The sequence below is a fragment of the Solanum lycopersicum genome, chromosome 2 (genome assembly GCF_036512215.1).
Source record: "Solanum lycopersicum chromosome 2, SLM_r2.1".
NCBI classification, from domain to species: domain Eukaryota; kingdom Viridiplantae; phylum Streptophyta; class Magnoliopsida; order Solanales; family Solanaceae; genus Solanum; species Solanum lycopersicum.
The window spans coordinates 58,410,487-58,428,979 of record NC_090801.1 but is presented as its reverse complement, the minus strand read 5'-3'; the positions used below and the strand labels follow the sequence as shown (position 1 = coordinate 58,428,979).

Genomic DNA, 18,493 nt, shown 5'->3' with positions numbered 1-18,493 from the left:
CAATGTTATTGGTCATAGATTACATGCATTTATTGTTAGGACCGGAAATAAGCAGGTGTAAATGCGGAAGCTAGCAAAGCTAACCTCGAAAGACCACGAGTAAGAAGACAACGAGAAATACACCAAAAGACACAGAAGTTTAACGTGGTTCGGTCAATCGACCTACATCCACAAAGGAGATGAGCAATCCACTATAAATATGAGAGTAGAAAATACAGAGAGAAACAACGTCAACCAATTCACTCGGAATACATGGGAGGTTCACACAAGTGATAACGTATCAAGCTTGTGACCCACAAATTCTCTCCCTAACCAAAACTCTCAAAACCCTTAAAACTACATTGTGAATGCTGATTAAGTTAGAAGAAATATTTCTCTATTTATAGAGTCCTAAACCTTTTCCTACAAGAAAAGGATTAGTCAATTCAAAACCTTTTCCTAAAAGGAAAACCTATTTATGGTAAGAAATCAGGGCAAATAAAACCCAACATTTATGACCGTAAGTTTTTAATCGTGTCTAAGTTTAATGTGTTTTGTTATTGGTAGTAATTTTTTGAGTCAAGTGAATTGTTGAATTTTTATTGATTGTTCAAAATATATAAATTTATTAAAGTTCAAAGAGATTCTTGAGACTTTATTCCATTTTTACTAGGTTGGAATAATTAAAGGATAATACTAATAGTGAAAAATGACATTTAGTTTTTTTTTGTGTGTGTGGGTGTGGGAGGATCGTTTTCATTTATTCTTATCACTTTCACTTACGAATAATACGTAGAATTAGAAATTAGAGATCCTAATACAACGTATTTGTACGTGAAAGTGATGGAAATTAGATGATAACGTAGATTATTTTTAATTCAAAAATACTCTATATTAGATAAGAAGTTTTTTAAGAATGAATCAATTTCATTCTAATTTATTCTCAAATACTACACAATTTTACACATTGTTCTTATAAGAAGATCACAATTCACACTTACGTAGTTACGTTGAATAATTATGAGCACAATATAAATACACATGAGATATACATTAATAGTCTAAACTTGTATCAAAATTAAGAACAAAACTAACCAAGCAAATTATTGGATGTAGTACACTTGAAGAGACCAAAGAGAACCATCAAAAGAAGAAATTTTTTTTGAAGACACGACAAATATATAAAACACATATTTTTTTCTTGTTATGTACAAAATTGAGTAATCTTCATTTTAATTAATCCCATATGGAAGGGTCTTAATTAATTGATCAGAAAGGTATTTTATCAGTCATATAGTGGAAGAGTTGAAAAGGAGCATTCACCAGACCAAGTGCCATTTCTACCAACACAGTCACACAAAAGCAACAGGGGCATATGCAAGTCAAAATCAACCTGCACCATCACCAAAATTCTTGTTAACTTTTACATTTAATGAACATCATAGCTTTCTCTAACAATAAATTAAATTTAAGCTACTTGGGATTAAGTCAGACTAATAAACACTCTTAAATTGATTAGCAGTTCACATCTTTTTGTGCAAAAATATAACCCTTTACTTGGATGGCCGCGACATAAATTCTCCCACAAATTAATCTTACACTAATTAATATTCCCTCCGTTTTAAAAAAAAATGATATTCTTTCCTTTTTGGTCAGTTTCATAAAAAATGACTTTTTTTTATAATATTTTAGTTTCAGTTTTCTACATGACATGTTTAAGGTCACAAGATAAAATGACAATTTTTTATATATTTACGTAACTTTAAATTTGGACCACAAAATTCAAAAACCTTTTTTATTTTATTAAACTTCATGTCAAATCGAATTAGATTCTTTTTTAAAAGAGAAAGTAATCGTAACTCATATCCGTGTGTTTAATAAGAAAAACAAAAGTAAATACATAAAATCATTTCATGGTTTTTCCTACAAGTTACAAAAAGAGAACTTATTTATATGTGACCAAGGGTAATCACCCTCGTACAAAAGGTTAACTAAGCTTAAGTGGTTCCTTCACCGACGTTGGACCAAGTGAATGTTTTGTTATTGGGTTTCCAATAGATATTTTTTTTTATATTTAATAGATTTCTGAAAATATAATTGTAGAGTTCAGTATAAAGTTATTGAATTTTTGAAAATTTACCCAGTATTTTAGATTCGTTCTCTCTCGATAGTTAGAAACTTCTAGGAGCTAGGAGTTTTTTGACCAATGTTTTGAATGAGTTTAACTATCAAGTCGCCAAAATTCATAAGATAAACTATATGTTACTGCAGATATATAATAAGTGACGAAATAAAAATCGATTGTAGAAAGACAAACCCGATAATCCAGATAATTCCTCCAATAAAAGCGATGATGAGAGAGATTAAGGCAAATGGAAGTCCCAATAGAAATGCTATTGGCCGGCATTTTGTCTCTTTTTCAATTTGATTTATCTTTACTAATTCTGCATCTCTATTCTCCTCACTTTCGATTGTTACCATCTTTGGTGGATCATCATTATTGTTTTTTTCTTCGTCTTTAACTTGCTCTGCATTTGTATTTTCATCACTTCTGATTGTTACAATCTTCGGTGAATCAACAATTACTTGATCATTGTTAACTTCTTTCGACTTTGTTTCTTTATGTACATCAACTTCTTCAATGGATGATCGCGAAATTTCTGATTTGTCTTCTTTGTAATCCATATTGATGATTATTGTGAGCTGAGCTTATAGTAAAGAGGGAAAAAAAAAACTTGAAGACTTTGTCATACGTAAAAAAATTAATTAAAGCACATTTCTATATAGTAGAGATTTCATAACATTTTTAGTCCAAGACAGAATGTAATTGGTAATAGCCAACCAAACGTATGATTTCTCCCCCTTGTTTAAGAATTCCCAATTGGAATAAATTATTGGAATGTGCATCCCCACTTGCATGAGAAAATCAATCAAAGTCAAAGTCAATGCACTTAATTTATTTTTACTAAAATTAAGAATCTATTTGGTGTTTTAGAAATGAACAGCTTGAAATGGATAACTGCTGACTCAAACAATTCTAAATAATATTAGAAAATTAACGAAAGAATTAAATGACCAGCTCATTATGATTATTTTTTTTTAAAAAAAATATTATTGTTCAATCACGGTACGTCGTGTTAGGTATTACATTTGTCATCATAATTAGTTGTATAACAAATTTCTGAAGGAATTTATGATGTTCGGGTCACTTCACTTTTATTATTTATTTTTAAGATTTCAAAGTTGAATACTCACTCAGATTATTTAAATAGTACAAAAAAACTTTAATATATCATGGGGGGGGGGGGGGGAGATTTGATGTCTTGTAGAATTTTTTTATACTACATATATGTCTGTACACTAAAATAATACTAGAAGATAACTATTATTTATATATATAAAATTATTTAATTGTGTCAAATATGTAACTTTCTCATTATTCTATAAAATACAAATCATAAAAGATAAATTCAACTTGATGAATTCTGACTATGAGAAAATCGATCACAACTCTCCCACTCAAGAAATCACTCACCCAACTAACTTAGTCAAACTCTTACGGTATCATCTTAGTATTAGTGTCCCAAATTAAATCCCCAACAATATTTGGCATGAACTCGCAGCTAACAAATGCATAATTGTCTACTTCCTTGTGTTTTTGAAACAATAATTAAAGGAATTCTATTTATGAAAGAAACTCTTCTCATAATCCATTTCACATGTGACTGTTTAGAGCTGCCTAGCAACAACCAATTAAATATCCAAATAGGGGTGTGAAATAGACGGTTTGAGTTTGAAATTGAGAAATACTAAAACGGGTTGAAAAAAAGTTGGGTTGCATTTTGACTCATCCAAGTTTACTTTGGGCTCAAATGAGCTAAAAACGGGTTAGGTCTTGACCCGCCCAATTTGACCCGATTAATTTCAATAATTTAACTTATTGATATTTAATTTTTATAATCATAATTTGAATTTTAGTTCAAGAATCTTTTTTAAAAAAATTAACAAATTGATAGATAAATTCTAAAAGATATTAAATAGATAATAATTCATACCTTAAATATAGGAAGATATCGTAATAAAAATTTTTAAAACGGATTGAAATTGGAGATTGAATTAGATTTAATTGAGGATTCTCTTCGAATGGGTTATGCTTAAATGGGTTGAGACTGAACCCAATTCAAATTATCTTAAAGCCCAATCCTTAAAATTCTAAACAGGTCGAACAAGTTACCTATATTTGGGCTCATTTTTGACACCCCTGATCCACCTAATATCTTTGCTAAGTCATAAAGCCAATTCCAGTTCTTTGTTATAAAATTTAGGGGTATAATTATACGTGTTAGTATGTGAGCGTAAAGAATTATCACTGTTTGATTAGGGGTGGGCATTCGGTTTTTCGGTTCGGTTCGATTTTTTTTTCTTCAGTTTTTTCGGTTTTCGGTTTTTGTAAATTGCGTACCGAATATCGAATCGAAATATTTCGATTCGGTTCGGTTTTTATTAATTCGGTTCGATTTTTTAATGGGCTGTTTAGTGGGCCTGTTCAATAACTAGTAATAAAAACAAAATCAGAAAAAACAATCAAAAAAATCAAAAAAAAAAATTAAAAAAAACCGAAATTACGATTTGCAATTACATACCTGCACCTGGTCTGGCTGGCGGCTGGCTGCTGCTGACCTGCTGTCGCCGCGGCTGGCTGCTGCTGACCTGCTGTCGCCGGCGGCTGGCTGCTGCTGACCTGCTGTCGCGGCTCGCGGGAGGCTGGCTGGAGTAGAAGAGGAAGACTGGAAGAGGAGAAAAGATGGCAGAAGCTGCTGTGCTGAGTGCTGAAGAGGAGGATGAAGACTTTGTTGAGTGAGGAAGAGTCAAAATGAAGTATTAGGGATTTAGGTTTCTTATTTTTTTAAAAAAAAATTATTTAATATTAATAATTATTAAATATAATATAATTTATAAATTAAAATATAATATTTTGGTTTAAACCGAAATACCGAATTCCAAAGTAATACGTACCGAAAACCGAATCGAAATACCGAAAATACAAAAAAATAAACCGAATACCGAAACCGAAATTCTGAAAAATTTCGGTTCGGTTCGGTGTTTCGATTTTCCGGTGTTTATGCCCACTCCTATGTTTGATGACCTTTAGCGGTGATAATTAAAAATTATAGTTTAATTATTGCTAAATATATATTAATAGTAATTAATATTTTTATAAATGTTTCTAAAGCCTATATGATACTGAATTTAGCGATAATTAATTAATAAAAATACATATTTAGCACCATTTATTAATACATATATTTATAATCGATAAAAAAATATTTTTATCATAGTTACTCTCATAGATTTTGTAATAATTGGTACGTTAGAGAAGGAGAGAAAATTAGAAGGTATAAAGGTAAAAAGGGGAAGAAGAACTAGAAGTTTGTAAAATGGGCGATAATAACGCTACACAAGTACGTATCGAATTTTCACCAAGAAAAGCTCGAAAAAATTAAGTAATTACACGACTTAAGAATCTTTAAAAATCTTTAATATTTGAATTAATTACAAAATATTATTTTCCTTTTTTCTCTTAACCTTTGAATACATTAAAATATTATTTTTCTCTCTCTCTCATCCTTATCAGATATTAATGGCAGATCTACCTTCAAGCTTATGGGTGCTTGAATACCCATTACATTTTGGAGCCACTATTATTATTTATATTGGAAATCTAGTAATTTGTACAAAAATGTACATATATTGAGCACCCAATTTTCCAATTAGTTTTCAAATTAGAAATAGCTAAGCATTTTTAATTAAAAGATTCTGAATCCGCCATTATTAGAAATATTATCATTTTATTTGTATAGAATACAAATATTATTGTTGATACATTATCCTAATTATTTCAAACATAAATTGGTATGAATCTAATATATAGTTATGTATCTGATATATAACTTAGTAATACATTCACAAATAATAAAAAAAATAAAAATTATTGTAATTTATAAAATTTTTGAGACAAAATATAATTATGCCTAAATCGTAGAGGTTTCAATAGGCCACCAATCGCCAGGTATGTAGCAACAGAAACTGGGCTTGTATGGAAAATGCCCTTGCTACTTGCTAGCTACGTTGGGCCCTAATTAGATGAGAAGAGTTCAAATCTAATGTTCGCTATCAAGAAATCTACATTTTTGCTCAGATGGTAAACATAAATTGAATCATCAATAAAACAAAGACAAGAGCTCCTGGGAGTGGTAATTTTATTATTTTTTTAAAAAAAGATACTGATAGTGAGTTTTTACTTTATTATTCAATTCGTATTCACTTTTCGAAGTTATTTAATTTGTGGCTGATTTAACAAAGTTTCAAACAAAAATATTTTTGTTACCATATGCACTAAAATAGGTAAAGAGGAGAGCAAGATGTGAAGGAAAACGAGCGAGATAGTTATCTATTTCATATAAATGTAAATCACATTATATATATACTAGATACATATATTTGTATGATATGATATATATTCACATTTATATGAGATTTTACATATATAAGAAATTGACTAATGAGATGGAAGGGACGCAAGCGAGATTTACTATGTATTCAATATATATGCAAATTCATTTGAATATAATGTAACTATAATGAATTATATCTAATTTTAATCTCGTGTATCTCAAAATATATGTCTGATAAAAATTCTAGTATTGCAAACTTAGACTTTATTTAAGTTCTAATCTAGTGTGAATTCGGTAAATTTTCCTTTTTTTTCTTTAAACTTCATACTCTATTAAATGCATTTCTTTCTGACCCTGATCTAAAAAAAAGGAAATAAAAATTAAAATAAAAGAGTATTTATCAAAGGAAACATTAGAAGTCTTTTTTTTCTTTTATGTAAAAAGGGGAAAAAGCTTTTAAAGTACTACTACTGCATCTTTCTCCTCCTACAATCATCAACGCTCTTCCATATAGCCCTAAAAGCTAAAATCTACCTTCTCTTTCTCCTCTCCTTTTCACTTGATTCTCAGCAGGAAAAATGAGACCAAAGATTTATCTGTTTGGAGATTCCATCACTGAAATGTCATTCGATGAGGGTGGATGGGGTGCTTCTCTCGTCAAACACTTCAATCGCACCGTATATATTCAACACCTCTTCTGTTTAATTTAATTTTTTTCTCCTCTTTTCTGTTGATGATTTTTGTTTTGTTTAGGCGGATGTGGTGTTAAGAGGGTATAGTGGGTATAACACAAGATGGGCATTGAAAGTGTTGGAGAAAGTTTTTCCGGCGACTGAGAAATCCGAATCGGAATCGCCATTGGCGGTGACGGTTTTCTTTGGAGCGAACGATGCGTCTCTTGCTGATAGATGCTCTGCTTTTCAACACGTTCCTCTTGAGGAGTTCAAGCACAATCTTCACTCCATTGTCGCCTTCCTTAAGGTACCTTTCTTTTTTTCTTTTAAATTGAGTTAAAATTGGGGAAATCTCAATAGACATTTTATTCATGTTGAAAAATAATAGTATATTATATTTACTATTAACTTTATATATTTTTAAAAAATTATTCTTTAAATATATTATTAATAATAATTAATAATAAAATAAATTACAAATAAAATATAAAATTACTTATTAATTTCATAAAATTAAACAAGTAAATTCCTATTTCTCTCTCTACACGTGCAAATGTCATAAATCCATCAAATGAGTATCATGAATCTGATAATACGTTGAGATTTGCAGTTTTTGAAATTTGACGAGTTTGTTGACGTTTTTCACTATTTTCCTGGTAAATAAAATAAGATACGGCAGCTGTAATTGTGCTGGATCACGTGTATAGATAGGTTTTTTTAATTTTGTTTGGTAGCCCAACAAATGCTTCAGGTTAAAAATAGTATGGTATATTTTTGACATAATATATAAATATATTTTTTAATTCAGTTTTAAATTATATTTAATATATATATATATTATGCCTATATTTTTTTCTTTTTTAAATATTGTCTTCTTGATTTGTGTGTTGTATGGTTGCCTTCATTTACCATCGCTTACGAAATTTTCATTATAAAACAAAGGAAGGAAATAGAGAATAATTATAGTAGTAAATTATTTTATTAGAAACAAGTGAAATAAATATATTTTCCTTTTCGATCAGGGAATGAATTCAACAGCTAATCTAAATTTAGATCTATTTGCTTATTAGTATTTGAATTTCTTATTTTTTATCATTTAATTTAAAATATGAGAAACAAAATTTTTTTTGTAAAGATATAATGTAAGAATAAAATTTGAAACTTACTTTTTGAGATTATATTATAATTTATTTTTATATCGATCAAAAATAATAATTTGGACATATAGCGACATTTTCGACCGTGTATATAATGGTCAATCTTAGGGTATTTGCATTTGACATTGTTACGTTGCGTCTACACATACCCCTTGACAGTATGATAACATTTTTTAAAATTTATTTTCTACAAAATTGACATTAAAAGAATTGGGACTTATTATAGTTTTATATAAGTTTTGAATATTAAAATTTTATATTTTTAATATTGAGTTGATATAATTTCAGTTTAGTTTTGAAAATTAGTAAAATTGAATCTAGACAAGGGAAAATTCTCCTATAAATTTTAAAAAAGGGAAAATTAATCATAGTAAAAAATTTCAAATTATTATCGACAAAGTTACTCATTATTTATGCTTCTTTCTTATATTATTTGATTGTAGTGTTGTTTCTTAAGCTTAGTTAATAGTTCATCACTTTAAGATTTCTAGAAATTCTAGTTTTCTTATGTCACGAAGAATATGGGATAAGATGATATAAAATGTTTAAGTTTTACCCCTCCGTCCTGGAAGGAACGAATTACTTTACTGACCCTTCAGCATTTTTAAAAGGTACACAAAATAAAAATATATTCCATACAGTCAAGTCCAAACAGGATGTTATATCAGAGTCAGAGCCATAGTACTATCTATGTATTCTAGCTTTCCTCAAACTCGGTATTTGTATTAAAAAATTCATTTCTATACAAAATGTTTGGCCTAGTTGTCAATCAAGTAGGTTGAAAATCGCGAAATCTCCTGTTTGAATTCTAGCAAGGAAAAAAACCATTAGATGCTTTCTTCCCATTTGTCCACACTTTAGTGGATAGACTTATCTGGCATTTGTACTGGCGAAAAGCATATAGTAGGTACATCAGGAAATTAGTTGAGTTGTGTTCAAGCTGGTTTTAATCACTATATTATTTTGCACGAATATGTAGGGATAAATTATGCCAAAAATGAGTCCTACAATACTTGAAAACGAAAGGAAGGAAAAAAGTTTAAAGTGGGGTTTGATGGATCCTTAGTGTATGTAGTTCTCAATGTAAAAGCATGAACCTCTCTTTTGCTTATATATTGATCAGTATAATAAGCATGAAGCAGTTCCAACTAAAAGTGTTCAAATATAAGGCCCAGTAGTTGCTTTTTTTGCTCCCCCACTTGTCTATTGATTTTATTTGAAGTAAATTTTCTGTTTCTTTATGCAATGCATGGAGTGCCCTGTCATTTTCATGCAATTCTTGGTTTAAATATATAAGCTGATTTGCTTTTGCCTTGACGTCATAACGCAATTCCGAGCTGTGCTTTTCTTCTTTTTCATCGATCCAAGAAAGATTTTGCTCACAAATAATTCCAATTCTTGATAATTCCAATTGATATGTATTGATAAGTGGTAAGTGGTTCAATAAAAGTATAATTGAAAACTGTAGTATTATCCATTTGCATACATATCAACGTCAAACTACAAAATAATTTAGGAACATGTAGCTCATACGTGTTCCTTAGTTGAATTGCGGAGGTCATAATTCCAACAAGTCAACTTGATGAATCATTATTCACTATATATGTGTCCTCCTTATTAGCATGACAATATAATACTGAAGATGACACTTCATACCTTTTATCTTCTTTGTATACTGCATAGTTGTTGATCAACTCTACAAGGATTTGAACCTAGGCACCACGTATGTTTTGAGCATACCGTTGCCACCGTGCTACAACTCTCCATTATTAGTTCTAAGGGTGTTTGAAGTAAGCTTTGATTTTGACCTATATGTGGTACATATATATATATATATATTGTAATTTTTCGACGAGCTGGACACCCTAACTCCACGTAGCTCCGCCCCTGTGTAAACCTAGTAACATGTAGTCAGTAGCCCAGACCTTTAATTTATGAAAGCTACTATGGTGGAACTACACGCTTAATATTTGAGTCTGGCTTTTGGACCGGAGCAGACCTATAATTTTGAATATGGAATTCAATTGATGAACGTCACATATTTGGTCTATACCGTACGATAGATGTGGGTATATGTAACATTCTGAACTTTTAATAAATATCTAGTTTTGAATTCATAATCTCAAAAAGTTCGTAACTTTGCATTCATCAAATATAAATTTGATGAATTCGCCTGTACTTTTGATGAACCTTTTTGATTGAGGGAAGTAGTTTGTCATTATATAAGTAGTCATTGACTAAGCCCTTCGCAAAAATCAAAGTATAAACATAAAATTATCGGTGTTTGCTATCATAATGCTTAAATTTTATCTTGTAATTTAATAGCCATCCATTTGTGTATATTCTATAGTTAGTGCTCATGTTGAAGATTCACTTTGCTATTTGTAGGGGAGATGGCCAACAACTGAAGTTATCCTCATTTCACCTCCTCCAATTGATGAGCCTTCGCGAGTCCTGTAATCTTTACATATATATGTTTTCATGATTCTTTGACTAGAACAACATGATGACAGTATTATTATTTTTACTTTTCTTGAAACAGTACTGATGTTTAATTCAACCAAATGTAGATGTCCTTTTGCAGAGAACAAATTGGGACTGCCAGAGAGGACGAACGAAGCTGCTGGAAACTACGCCAAGGCATGTCTGGCTGTTGCTGCTGAATGTGGGGTCTCCGCTATCGATCTCTGGACCAAAATGCAACAAATCCCTGGCTGGCAAACAGCTTGTTTAAGGTATCTGATCCCCTCCTCTCTACAAGAATTTTTTTTTTTTATGATTTTATTTCTCGTGATTCATTTAGTTGGCTGCCTCTGCATACTACCAGAAATGCTACATGTTGAGTCTAAAAGGATATTATTCTGATCATCTAAGTTGTTTGATTGTTTCCCTATCGTAAAACTTCAATTCTTGTAATGCATTTCAATTCTACATATCGGCAAGCATTGTTTACATATATTTAGATTCAAATTACAATCATATATAATTGCTGGGGCAAATGTAGTACATAGTTGCTACTTGATCACAATTATATTATTTGTAGCTTTTCATAATTTCAAAATTTCAATTTAGAAAGCTTCAAGTGTGATCGATGCCAAATGACATGTTTAGAATATACTGCAAACTCTGTTTAATCCTAGGATTCTCTTTTGCTCCATCTCTTGATTTTAGTTAAATACACTGACATTACAATGTAGACAATATTTACATCCTGCAGCTTCTAACTTGCTTTATTTCCAGGTTTACAGATTTCACTTATCATGATCTATAGGTCGGTGTATATAAGTTAAATCTTTTCTAATTAATAGTCTCATTGCATTTATCCATTTTTAATGTTACAGCGACGGTTTGCACCTGACTAAAACTGGCAACAAAATAGTGTTTGAGGAGGTGATCGGGGCTCTTAAAAAGAAAGGACTGAGTCTGAAAACTCTAGCAGTTGATCTCCCACAGATTAATGAAGTGGATCCAAATGATCCCCTAAAGTCTTTTGAAGGAATATAGTATTGACTTAAAAACTTAAAATCTCTCTTTCCTTTCCTTTTCTTATTCAATAATATATATCGTGGAATAGATTTTATCCTATTTTTAGAACAATAAGACAGTGTATTGTTTGTTGACTTGAAGATATCAATGTTCAAGTAATTTATCGTGGTAAATCCTAGCTCAAATGAATATGTGTTTTAACATATATAGTTGGAAGTTTAGGTTGGTTAACCTTAAATTTTAGAAATAACAAATATAATAGACACAATAACGCTTTATAGCTATAATTTTGATAATTTGCTTTATAATTGTAGCTCTATTTGTTATTGAAGTTGCGGTTTGTATATTTCTGCCTGTTCCTCTTGTGAATATACTAATAGGGCAAGTATATACAAATTTTGTATTATACATATATAATTTTTTAGAACACTGTTCGTATATATCGGTTGTCAATACATAAATAGGGTAATTTATTATGATTTTTCATAAATTGTATAAAAATAATTTGAGTAAACATATATAAAATTATGAATTTATACAATTAAGAACAAAATTATAGGATTTATACAAATCGGGGCAAATATTAAGAATTGGAGAAATTGTACTCTATAGTACCTAATATAGACTAGATGTTTGTTACTTTGCACAATTTTTCCAAAACATTTAGTCCATTTTCAGTTTATTTCGGCCCATCAAAAATTAAGTTAAGGATTAATTACATGAGTGAATTCCTTTTAAAAAATAATTATTTATTCTGAATATATTCTTTAATTATTATCATTTATAGCAGCTTCTTTAGTTTTTTCCTTTTCTCAGTATCGTCTCGCTCTTTCACCCTTTTTTTTCTTTCTTTTTCATTTTCTCTGTCTGGCTCTTTCTATCTTTCTCCCTTTCTTTTTTCATTTTTGTTGTCCTTTCTTTTTTGTTTTTTCATTTTTGTTGTCCTTTCTTTTTTACTTTCTTTTTTGTTGTTCTTTCTCCCTTTATTTACTATTGCTCTGTTTTCCTTTGTTTTCTTATAATTTTGTTTCTGTTTTGTATAAAGCGAGAGAAAATTATATATATATATTGTTCTTCCAATTAAGTTTATCGTTAAGCAACTCCCTAGACCCTAACACACTAGATTTGTCAATTGCATTATAACGAAAAGCTCCAAAATACCACTATTCGATCGTACCATTTTTTAATAAATCAGACAGATGAATAGCCTCTGCATGCATGTCTAAAAAGTGTCACAAGCTAGAACCAAAAATAGCAACCGACCTAAGAGTATAGCTATACTACAAAATAAAAAGATTTTAGGAAAAAGAGTTACATTTTCCAAATCATGCATAGAGAAAATTATATATTTTCATTCATATATTGATGAAAATTTAATACATCGCTGCAACTTATAAAGAGTTTAGCAGCAACATCAAATATGAATATTTATAATCATCACTCTGTATAAATGTCACTAAAAAATTTTAGCGACTTTCAATATAATAACATCAACTCAATTGTCGCTAAACGTCTTCTTGTTGTAGTTCATGAGGTTGTCTGCTAATTATGATGTTGAGGATCTGGTCCTCCAGGTGCAACTCTATCTTTATTCATCATTACCTTTCTATAATTTTGCTCCATTTTATTTCCCAAATCATTCGCTAATAATTCTCTTAATATTTGTTTGCTATCTATCTTTTTCCTCATGTTCTCGACTCCACGATAACTTGTAGCTGCTCTTGCAACGGAGAAACTTACTAGTGAAAAAAACATTAGTAGTACAAGGACTGAAATTGAGCTTAGCATAAAATTAGATTTGGCCATAGCTAGATATATTGGTTTGATCAGAAAATTCAAAGACTTATAAGAGAGTTAGCGGAAGGTGGCAAGTTTGGTGAAGTAAGAAATCAAGAATTATTATCCAAATATATAAGGAAAATCCAAAGGGGAAGTGTCCAAAAATAGTATTATTTCAAATTAATAGTAAAGGTATACAAAAAGAATTTTGGATCTTCCATCCTGAAATTTATAATGATTTGAGATATTGTGGTTTGTTTAATGATATTTTGCACTCAGGTTAAGTTGCTTACATAAAAACTATTAAATATTGATAGAGGCGAAGTCAAAATTAAAAATATGAGGTTTTAAATTTCTTTAAAAATTGTCAATCAATTTTGTTGCGGGTTTAAAAATTAATATACATATATATTAATATTCTAGTATAAATATAAAATTTTTAAAAAAGCTATGAGATTTATCCAAATTCATGAACTCCACCTAACTCTGCCTCTTAAATAAATCATTAGAAGTTCTCCATTCGATTCGATTGCATTTGCAACTTTTGTTGATTTCATAGTGTTCTCTTTCTTTTTCCTTTCAAAGTTTCCACTATATATATCACGTTGATTTGGATGACTAATATCTTTGTCATCATTTCTTGGATTGTTCTCAACATAATTAACTGGCACCCATATAAATCAACATTAAGAATACATAGTACATTACCAAAAACAGAACTGGGGTCAGTCCAATAATATTAGAGAGGCCTGCGTGCTGAGTGTTTGTTATTAATTAATTATAATAGGGCAACTTTCACATATAGCAAATAAAAAATTCATATTTGTATGCTATAACAAACTTTGCATAATTGCGTTCCATAGCAAACATAAAATTGTATAATTTGCTATACATATACAATTTTATAATTCGCTGGCGCAAATTGTATAATTCGCTGGCCTATTTCGCTGCAATTGTATAATTTGTTTTGCATACAGTTGAATCGAGTTAAAATGTATGTATATTGCATAATTATAAGTGTATAGCAAGAAGATATATGTTTTTCTCGCTTTATACAAAAACAGAAGCACAATATATACACTTCTGTTGTATAAAGCTAGAGAAAATTGTATTTCACTGCAATTGTATAATTCGTTGGCCTTTTTCTCTGCAATATTTGAAGTAAAATGTTTGTAAATTGTATAATTAAGTGTATAACACGAATATATACATTTTTGCATGAGTATATATAATTTTCACTCGCTTTATACAAAACAGAAACAGAATTATACACTTCTGTGTATAAAGCGAGAGAGGCGAGCGAGAATGGAAAGTGGCGAGCGAGATTTTTGGGAGAGAGACGCTGGCAAATTTTAGCTAATGTTTGCTATGGAGCACAATTAAATCAAACCCTAGCTATTCCATTTAATTTAGGTTATTAGTTTGCTATTATATACAATTTTCCCATTATAAAGTAAGCGGAACAGGATTAAAAATATTTTTATTGGATTTATGTAAAATTAAATAAAAATGCTCGTTAATAGTTGGTTCAATAATGTTCCTATTATTGGCCAAATTAGGGGTAGCAAAATCAAATTCAACCTATCCAATCCGATCCAATCTATTTGAATCTGAGTTGGTTATTGACCCGTCCGTTTGTTAGCTCAACTCATCTCAACCCAACCCGTTAAAATTTGAGTTGATATGTTACCCAAATTAATTAATTAAGAAATCTTGCCAAAATATTTATTAAATTTTTTCCCGATTCTATATGTTATATAGTTATATAAAGAAAAAAAAATCTATTAGGTACTAAAAAAGCTTATAAAATAAAAAATAAGAAAAATTGTATGAAATAGCAAATTCTATTAATTCAAATTAAATGCAATAGCCATAGTTTATTTTATTGTAATTCGCAGCAAATCCCCCTTTTTTGTCATCTGATTCGGCATACAATTAGCCATTTTATTCATTTCGGTAAAAAATGTGTTTTTGATTGTATAAAGCGAGAGAAAAGTGTATACACAAATACAAATACATATATTTTTGTCATACACACTTATAATTATACAAATTACAATACAAAAATGAATTTATACAAAACTGAACAATTTGTATATAATTGGATATATCTAGCGAATTATACATATCAAAAATCTCCATAGCAAACATAAAATTTGTTATGGAGCACAATTATGCAAACTATAGTTATATCATACAAATATGATTTTTATGTTTGTTATATGTGAAAGTTTCTCTAAAAATAAGATAAAACTTAGTAAAAATTGAATGGATTGAATTATGACCCATTACTAACCCATTTTGACCCAACTCATTCTGGCCCAAACAAATTTGGGTTGAGTTAGTCGATCTTGACCCGTTCATTATCTTAATCCATTTAAACCCGTTCAAATTTAATTCAACTCGATCAATTGATATCCCTAAACCAAACTAGATATTTTTGAACCAAACTTTAAATAAAAAATATTTTTATTTAATTCATATAGATCAAGAGCATATGAAAAAAGGTAACATAACAGGTCAGAATTTGGCCATTTTCAATATAATAAGAGATAGATTACAAGTTTGCTCATTCATGAATGCATCTGTATTTGATTCAACGTCCTCAAATTCTTTTAACTAGTTGATATTTTGTTTTTCTACCCCAAAGTGATCTCATAATAGATTTGTCCTTTGCTATATGTTGCTTATCGAACCCAAAAAATACACGTACAATTTAATGTCTTACATAACATTACTGTACATTAACTTCCTCTTTCTTAATTTCAAATTAAAAATTTATTTAAAGTGTCATATGTATATAGTTTTTTTAGAAAAAAATCGATCAATCTAAAAATCTATCAATCATTCTTTATGTCAATGTTCACCTTTTGTAATGAGCGTTACACATATACTCCTGAGCATGAAAATAGATCGTATGCTCGATTATATAAGAGTTGTCCCTAACTTGTGACGTAATAGCAAAAAGAAAAATCTATTTATATAATTTGATAATACATTAATGTTTACTTTAAGACAAAAGACAAAATATATACGTAAGGTTTAAAAGTTTTTCTTGTCATATTGTTCTTTGCATATTAAATCTTTTTCTTTATATTCGAATCGCCGCTCCGCATATAGCAACGTAAAAAAGGACAAATGATGAAGAATCTCTAGACCTTTTGATTATTATTATATCTTAATTAGTACTATCATTCTTTCAAGTTCCTAAATAGTAAATTATATTGTCGGTAATTAATTGTTTTTTTTCTCTTGAGAATGTGCTTATCCAACTACTCATAGTTTTCTTAGGGCTCTTATCAGGACGGTGCTAGGTAGAACCTTTCAATAAAAAATATATTCTTTTTATACGTATGATTAAAATAATTTTTAATGTATGTATAAAAATATTGAATCCCTTCAAGCTTCTTTATGTGATCAAATTTTTATATTTTAAACGTGAAAAGTTAAACTGCGTCACCGACTTTTAAAAGATAAAAAGGATTCGATGATGAAGCCTTTTTTGTTGTCTACAAGGTGCTTGAGGACATCAAAGAAAGACAAGGAAATGAAGATTTAAAATTAGCAAAGTGGATATGGAGGCCAAATGACATATATACATGATTTACTATAATCTTTTTTGTGAGTCAACATTGTACTAAGAATTATCTTCCTTATGTGGAAAGACAAAAGACAAACAATAAAATAACAAGATTCTTGTCCCCTTCTTCTAAAGTATCTTATCTTTTATGGCTAATATTAAAACACTTCTTTTTTGGTTACTATTAGGTGGCTTGTCCGTTTACACTTCATGGGCGGTTGGAATATAATGTCTTTTATTTTTCATGTAATGCAGAATGATGCTTTGGATTTTGTGAAAATAATCTAATGATCCACCTAAAATATTTGGTGATCATGGTTCTCATATTGATTATGTTGTTCTTGATATCAAAATAATTTTTTATATGTTGTCAAAAAAGTGAGAGCTTAGTTGATATATTGATCTAATTCCTATGATTAATTAATACATCCAAGCAATTTTTTTAGAATAATGTGAATCGAATAATATTGAAGATGATTAAATTCAGAACGACTATTGTGTATATAATTAATGGTCATAGATCGATGTTCTAATATAATACTGAGTGAAAATTTGTAATAAATCCAACAACAAGATCAACGCAATTCAAACTCAACAACGAAACTCACAAAAAGGAGATGCGTAAATCCTTCTTTCTCATCCGTTATCCCTTTTAGCTAGCATTTAATTGTGTATGGATCCCGAATCAACCTTTGTGAAGGCCTTTCAGTTACGTTGCTTCTTCTCTACTCAATAACTAGTTGTGCAACATTACATTGGGCCGAGGCTGATTCATAACAAAATTCCTAACATCGTGTGCTCTTTAATGTCAATGGTGGATAGTGACCGACCTTCAAGACGTGGCCCAGAATCTCAATGGATCAAACACAAAATCCCAAACAAAATCAATTAAAAATTCTTATAACCTCGTTGGTCAAATTATAACAATAATAAGGAAAAAAAATGGCATTACATTACATTAATTAGATTATGTGTGGCATTTCCGGTATGTGAAAGATGGTGCTAATCCATGTCACAATCACATCATATAGTTGATTTGCTGCTTTTTTGACAATTACTGTACTAATATTGTCAATTTATACAAGTCAAAGAACGCAATCGTGATATCAATTAATTATTTGATGTTTATTTTAGTAGAAGAGATTAATAAGCACAAAAGTGAAGAGCTTTTAAGCCCCAATTGACAAGTGACAACTAACAGTTAGATATATATGTTGACAACTTCCTATGATAAACATTGCGGCTTTTAATTAAAATCGGGTATCATTTAGAGGCAGAGTTGAGTGAGATTTATGAATATGACCGAATCCATTAGTTTTTTTAGATCCTATATTTGTATTAAAAAATTAAATAAATACATGTATATTAACATATGAACCTTCA

The 18,493-nt window shown here is 29.7% G+C and overlaps 2 protein-coding genes across 2 annotated transcripts; one reads left to right on the top strand and one right to left on the bottom strand.

Annotated features, from left to right (window-relative positions):
- Window positions 1-969: 969 nt before the first annotated feature.
- Window positions 970-4,843, bottom strand: LOC101246784 (uncharacterized). Its single transcript, XM_004232905.5, has 3 exons — window positions 4,623-4,843; window positions 2,297-2,682; window positions 970-1,372 (listed from the first exon to the last, which is right to left on the bottom strand). The coding sequence occupies exons 2-3, from the start codon at window positions 2,662-2,664 to the stop codon at window positions 1,249-1,251; spliced, it is 492 nt and encodes a 163-aa protein (XP_004232953.1). The 5' UTR covers window positions 2,665-2,682; window positions 4,623-4,843; the 3' UTR covers window positions 970-1,248.
- A 1,993-nt stretch (window positions 4,844-6,836) lies between these two features.
- Window positions 6,837-11,924, top strand: LOC101247090 (GDSL esterase/lipase At5g45920). Its single transcript, XM_004232906.5, has 5 exons — window positions 6,837-7,111; window positions 7,188-7,415; window positions 10,654-10,721; window positions 10,836-11,000; window positions 11,607-11,924. The coding sequence occupies exons 1-5, from the start codon at window positions 7,013-7,015 to the stop codon at window positions 11,767-11,769; spliced, it is 723 nt and encodes a 240-aa protein (XP_004232954.1). The 5' UTR covers window positions 6,837-7,012; the 3' UTR covers window positions 11,770-11,924.
- Window positions 11,925-18,493: the final 6,569 nt, after the last annotated feature.

What these genes read in the sequence shown, in the direction of transcription:
- LOC101246784 (XM_004232905.5), bottom strand. Translation starts at nt 2,664, where the DNA reads ATGGATTACAAAGAAGACAAATCAGAAATTTCGCGATCATCCATTGAA. An exon ending in GGAATTATCTGGATTATCGG is followed by an intron (nt 1,373 to 2,296) that starts GTTTGTCTTTCT and finishes GTGATGGTGCAG; the next exon opens with GTTGATTTTGACTTGCATAT.
- LOC101247090 (XM_004232906.5), top strand. Translation starts at nt 7,013, where the DNA reads ATGAGACCAAAGATTTATCTGTTTGGAGATTCCATCACTGAAATGTCA. An exon ending in TCAAACACTTCAATCGCACC is followed by an intron (nt 7,112 to 7,187) that starts GTATATATTCAA and finishes TGTTTTGTTTAG; the next exon opens with GCGGATGTGGTGTTAAGAGG. An exon ending in CCATTGTCGCCTTCCTTAAG is followed by an intron (nt 7,416 to 10,653) that starts GTACCTTTCTTT and finishes TGCTATTTGTAG; the next exon opens with GGGAGATGGCCAACAACTGA.